Here is a 3,214-nt window from a genome sequence, read left to right as displayed (position 1 = left end):
GTGGGCAATAAAGAAGCTGAACATGGACTTGATCAGAGCCGGAGAAAAGAGATATCTAGACCTTAATGAGATGGAGGAATTAAGAAATGATGCTTATATCAATTCCAAAGTTGCAAAACAGAGGATGAAGAAGTGGCATGATCAACTAATCTCCAACAAGGAATTTCAAAAAGGGCAAAGAGTTTTACTGTATGACACAAGACTCCATATCTTTCCTGGGAAGCTCAAGTCAAGGTGGATAGGCCCGTTTATTATTCACCGAGTATATGCCAATGGAGTGGTGGAATTATTGAATTCCAATGGCAAAGACACCTTTAGAGTCAATGGATATCGTCTCAAGCCGTTCATGGAGCCATTCAAACCAGAAAAGGGGGAAATCAACCTCCTTGAGCCACAAAAAGCCTAAGTAGAGAGGGGTTTAGTGGACGTGGTTTTACCATAGTCCAAAATTTTGTGTAAATTTTGTAATTTTCCAAGTTTTTTCCATACTTTTGATCTTAGTTTTTGATCTTAAATCATGTTTTTATGTGTGTTTTAATCTTTTTGAATGATCCCAGGTGGAAGAAAATGCAAAGAAATTCAAAGGAAGAAATCGGAGCGAAATCGGACCAAAAACAGAGTGCAAACAGAGGAAAAACAGGGGTCTGCGAGATTTCGCAACCTCTACGAAATTAGCACTTCGTTGCGAAGCCATTTCGCAGCTTTATTTTCTCCTCTGCGAAAATTTTCGAAGCTGCGAAGCCAAGTTTGGCACACGAGTGCCACTTCGCAACACAGGAGCCCCCAATTCGCAGCTGCGAAACGGCTGCGAAGCGATAAAGCGTGAAAATCCCTGATTTCGCAACCAAAGTTCCATCCCGCAGGGTATTTCGCAATTGCGAAAGCGATTTTGGCACACGTGTGCCACTTCGCAGCACAGTGACACTCAATTCGCAGCTGCAAAACGGATTGCGAAGTGGCTGCGAAAATGGATTTTTGCTGCGAAATTGGCCTTTTTCTGCGAAACTCAAAATGACCCTTAATCTTCCGTTATTTTTATATATAGCGGTCATTTGAGCTGCGAAAGGGTTTCAAAAATAGAGCGCGCCATTCTCGCAGACTATTCATCTCCTTCCTCGAGCCCGACACCGCACAAACCTCCGTTCATCTTCTCCGGTCATCAATTCCGGCCAAATTTCGGCAACCCGAAATGGCGCGAACCAGAGGGGCCAAGTCTTCCTCTCCTTCAAGCCGCAAGAAAGTCCCACGAGAGGAGCCCGTTCCAGGTCCCATTTCTGAGCCTCCGCGGCTAAAAACAGTTTCCCCTCCGTTGAAGCCCGCGCCGCCAAAGCCTCCGGCGAGGCGTTATCTCACCAGGTCAGGGGGTCGGCCACTGCAAAAGAGAGCCAGGGTTGAAAGCTCAGAGCCTATTGACTTGACGGAGCAGTCCCCAGAACCCTTGCCAGTTCCATCTCCGGCGCCGCCAGCAGAGCCTCAGGAGCCTCAGCCACCACTTCCCGAGCCCCAAAATCCATCTGAGATAGCCCCTGAAGCAGTAATCAGGCGGCCAATGTTGACTCAGCCTCCAATTGAGGGGAATTTGGACTGTAGAGCTCAGCCATTCCACTCCGAGCTGTGCTTTGACATAGCTACATTCCAATTGCGGCCGGAGCTTGCACAGTCATTCCACCTGCTGCGAAGATACCATATGGAGCACCTGCTGACCCCAAGAGACTTTTTCTACCCCAGAGTAGCCATGGATTTTTATCAATCCATGACTACCAAACAGGTCAGGGATCCAACTCTAATTCATTTTACCATTGATGGGAGGCGTGGCATATTGGGAGCTCGCCATATAGCTGAGGCCTTGCATATACCATACGAGCCAACTCATTTTGAGGATTTTAGAGTGTGGACCAGTCCCACTGAGCTGGAAATGGTGCATATCCTATCTAGAGGAGCTTCCACACGACCACATCTGTTGAGGGGGGAGCTTCCTTCAATCATGTTTCTTATTGATGCATTTTTGCGTCATAACCTCTACCCACTACAACATTGGACTCAAAGGAGAGGAGTCCTGTTAGAAGCCCTGTTCAAGATGTCTGAGGGATATTTCTTCGGCCTTCACCATCTAATTATGGCAGCCCTTCTCTATTTCGAAGAGAAGGTACATAAAAAGAAGTTGCAGAGAGCTGATGCCATTCCTCTTCTCTTTCCAAGGCTGCTGTGCCAAATTCTGGAGCACCTGGGGTATCCTACAGAGCCTCAGTTGGAGCGCAAGCGCATTTGCCGAGAGGTATTTACTCTCGAAAAATGGAACAACATGACAACTTATAGAGTTGACCAGCCAGAGCGCCCACAGCCAGCTGCTAGGAGAGCATTCCCACGACATATACCTGAGGGTATACCTATTGCTGCTCCTGCCATTCCCAGAGCTCCACCAGTTACTCCAGCTTCATCTCAGCCATCCACTTCAGCTGAACCAAGGATGGCCATTCCCATTTCTGAATACAGAGAGTTATGCCGTTCATTGGAGACCCTCACAGCATCTCAGAGCAGCCTTGCTCATGAGATGGCAGCCATTCGAGCATGCCAAGAGCAGATGTTGGCCACCCAGGCTCAGCACACTGCCATCTTAAGGCAGCTCCAACATCATTTTGATCTGCCACCAGCTGCTGAGCCCTCCACCTCTACCACAACAGTGCCACACTCTCATCCCATAGAGCCTTAGGCCCCATATGGAGCAGCTACTGAAGAGGCAGACCCATCTGCCTAGCCCCAGCACCACCCACTCATTAGATTAATATATATATATACTGCCTATGTTTTTTTATGTATTTCATTTTTTAGTTTGTAAGAAATCCCATTATTTTGGTACCATATTTGGGATTGCTTGTATTGCCTTTCTTTTTCATTGTACTCAAATGGATTCAAAGCAATACAAGTTTAATATTTTTTTTGTTAACCTTTAGCATTAATTTATTCTTATTTCCTTTTCTCACATCTTTTATTCTTTTTGAAACATGTGGTTTCTCCAATCAGTATTCGAAATTGATATCACTCAGGAGGTACCACTTCCTCCCTTTAATTGCAATCACTCATATCACATTGAGGACAATGCTCAATTCGGTTGGGGGGGGGGGGAGAAAATGAGGAAGGAAGTATGCTAAGTTAAAGGAAGTATGCTAAGTCGTTTTGGTAATACAATTATATTGGTAAATCAGTTGTAGTTTTT

The 3,214-nt window shown here is 45.9% G+C and overlaps 1 protein-coding gene across 1 annotated transcript; it reads left to right on the top strand.

Moving 5' to 3' along the window:
- The first annotated feature begins 1,189 nt into the window (after positions 1–1,189).
- LOC104877939 (uncharacterized) lies at positions 1,190–2,550 on the top strand. The gene is made up of 3 exons (XM_059734541.1): positions 1,190–1,659; positions 2,200–2,422; positions 2,494–2,550. Exons 1-3 carry the CDS (start codon positions 1,190–1,192, stop codon positions 2,548–2,550), a joined length of 750 nt encoding a protein of 249 aa, XP_059590524.1.
- The last annotated feature ends 664 nt before the right edge of the window (positions 2,551–3,214 follow it).

This window comes from Vitis vinifera, chromosome 18 (genome assembly GCF_030704535.1).
Source record: "Vitis vinifera cultivar Pinot Noir 40024 chromosome 18, ASM3070453v1".
NCBI lineage: Eukaryota > Viridiplantae > Streptophyta > Magnoliopsida > Vitales > Vitaceae > Vitis > Vitis vinifera.
This window is presented reverse-complemented; position numbering and strand designations above follow the sequence as displayed.